The sequence below is a fragment of the Acanthisitta chloris genome, unplaced genomic scaffold (genome assembly GCF_000695815.1).
Source record: "Acanthisitta chloris isolate BGI_N310 unplaced genomic scaffold, ASM69581v1 scaffold17326, whole genome shotgun sequence".
Lineage (NCBI taxonomy): Eukaryota > Metazoa > Chordata > Aves > Passeriformes > Acanthisittidae > Acanthisitta > Acanthisitta chloris.
In genome coordinates this window covers 11,126-12,703 of record NW_008679932.1, presented here as the reverse complement: position 1 = coordinate 12,703, position 1,578 = coordinate 11,126, and the positions used below count along the sequence as shown (strand labels likewise).

At 52.9% G+C, this 1,578-nt stretch overlaps 1 protein-coding gene across 1 annotated transcript in view; it reads right to left on the bottom strand.

Annotated features, from left to right (window-relative positions):
• The window catches only part of LOC103804898 (talin-1-like), a 16,329-nt gene that overhangs the window by 3,894 nt on the left and 10,857 nt on the right, over nt 1–1,578 (bottom strand). The window contains 3 exon segments of the mRNA XM_009077533.1: nt 43–159; nt 434–559; nt 808–991. Of these exon segments, the coding sequence (XP_009075781.1) occupies nt 43–159; nt 434–559; nt 808–991 (427 nt within the window).

Genomic DNA, 1,578 nt, shown 5'->3' with positions numbered 1-1,578 from the left:
AGGTGAGTGGGGTGGCAGCCACAACACCTCAGCTGTACTCACTGCCAGCTCTTGGCGTATGTGTTCTATCGTGGCCTCCAGTGCCCGTGTCCCCTTTGTGGCTTCATCCTCGACAGCCTTCACAGTCTTCAGCAAGGAAGTGACATTTGTCACCATCACCTGTGGAAGGAAAAAGAGAGCCATGTGAATCCCCACACAAGCTCTGGGTTGCTGGCGGCACCTGTCCCTTTCTTGTGGTTTGGTCCAAAGTGTCCCCGACCCCATACTCCACTCATGCTGCCTCATCTTGTTCTCCCCCCAATGCCCCCTCAGCATGCGGTGTTCCACCTCTTATGTCCCCCTTCCTCACCTTTTGCAATGACTGCCCCCGAGTTGTGCTCCTGTCCCTAAATAGGCAGAAAACCCCCACCGTCCCATCATACCCAGCACAGACCTTAGCAGAGTTCTTCAGCTGGTAGACAGCAGGGTCATCCCCAGCTTTGCCAGCAGCTGCCTTGGTAGCACCTATCAGGTCTCCAAGTGCCTTGGCCACATCCTTCACAGCATTGATCAGGACCACCTGGGGAGAACAAGGCATGGGCAATTGCTTAGCTATGGTCACACTCAGGGTGGTGTGGCCCAGCAGCGAGAGATTTGGGTACCACAAGGCATACAGGGACTCAAGCTCAGTCAGGACCAGTCAGAGCCCACCTCACCCTCTCCACAACACACAAGGTCCAGTCCAGAGCACCATATGACACTTGCAACCCTCAACCCTTCCAAGTAAGCTACCAGTAGCCTCCGTTCAGCCTGCACAAGCCATCTCACCTGAGTTTCTGGGTCTTCAGATCCCAGGCTGGCAGCACCCAGCTTCACCACCTCTGCCAGGCGGGTGATGGTGGACACAGAGGACTGGGCAGCCTGGGCTAGCTTTTCCTGGCTGGCTGTGGCATTCTGTACTAACACCTTGGTGTCTTCCACCAGTGCCTTAGCCGTCTTCAAGATGCCCTCCCTGGGGAGAAGAAGGGCGTCAGGGAGGACACAGCTATCTGCTACACACATGGTCCTTGAGACAGAGAGAGACTGTGGACTCTGCTTTTTATGTGTACAAGCTGTGGGGGAAACAGAACCAGTGTGGCCTGAGCTTGGAGCTCTCCTTTGGTCTAGTCCACAGAATGTGTTTATCGTAAACCAAGGACATTTTCTTTCTTGTGTCTTATGTTCTGCCAGTGAGAAGGTACACAAGAAAACTGTGGGGGCGGGTGGCCTGAACTAGCCAAAAGGATATTCCACACCATAGAATGTTATGCCCAGTATATAAGCAGGAAGGGCCGATCTGGGGGGAGGGATGGGGTTGTGCCGGTCTGCGGGTGCTGAGCAATTGTATTGTATCACTGACTTTGTTCTTTCTATTATCCACTAGCATTTTAGTTCATTCTGCTCTTGATTATTAGTAAAATTTTCTTATCTCAACCTACATATTCTACTTTGGTTTTTTTTCTCCTCCCCATTCCTCTGGGTTGCGGGGGAAGAAGGGGGAGGAGAGAGCATGAGCGGCTGCGTGGTTCTTGGCTACTGGGTGGGGGGTAAAACATAACA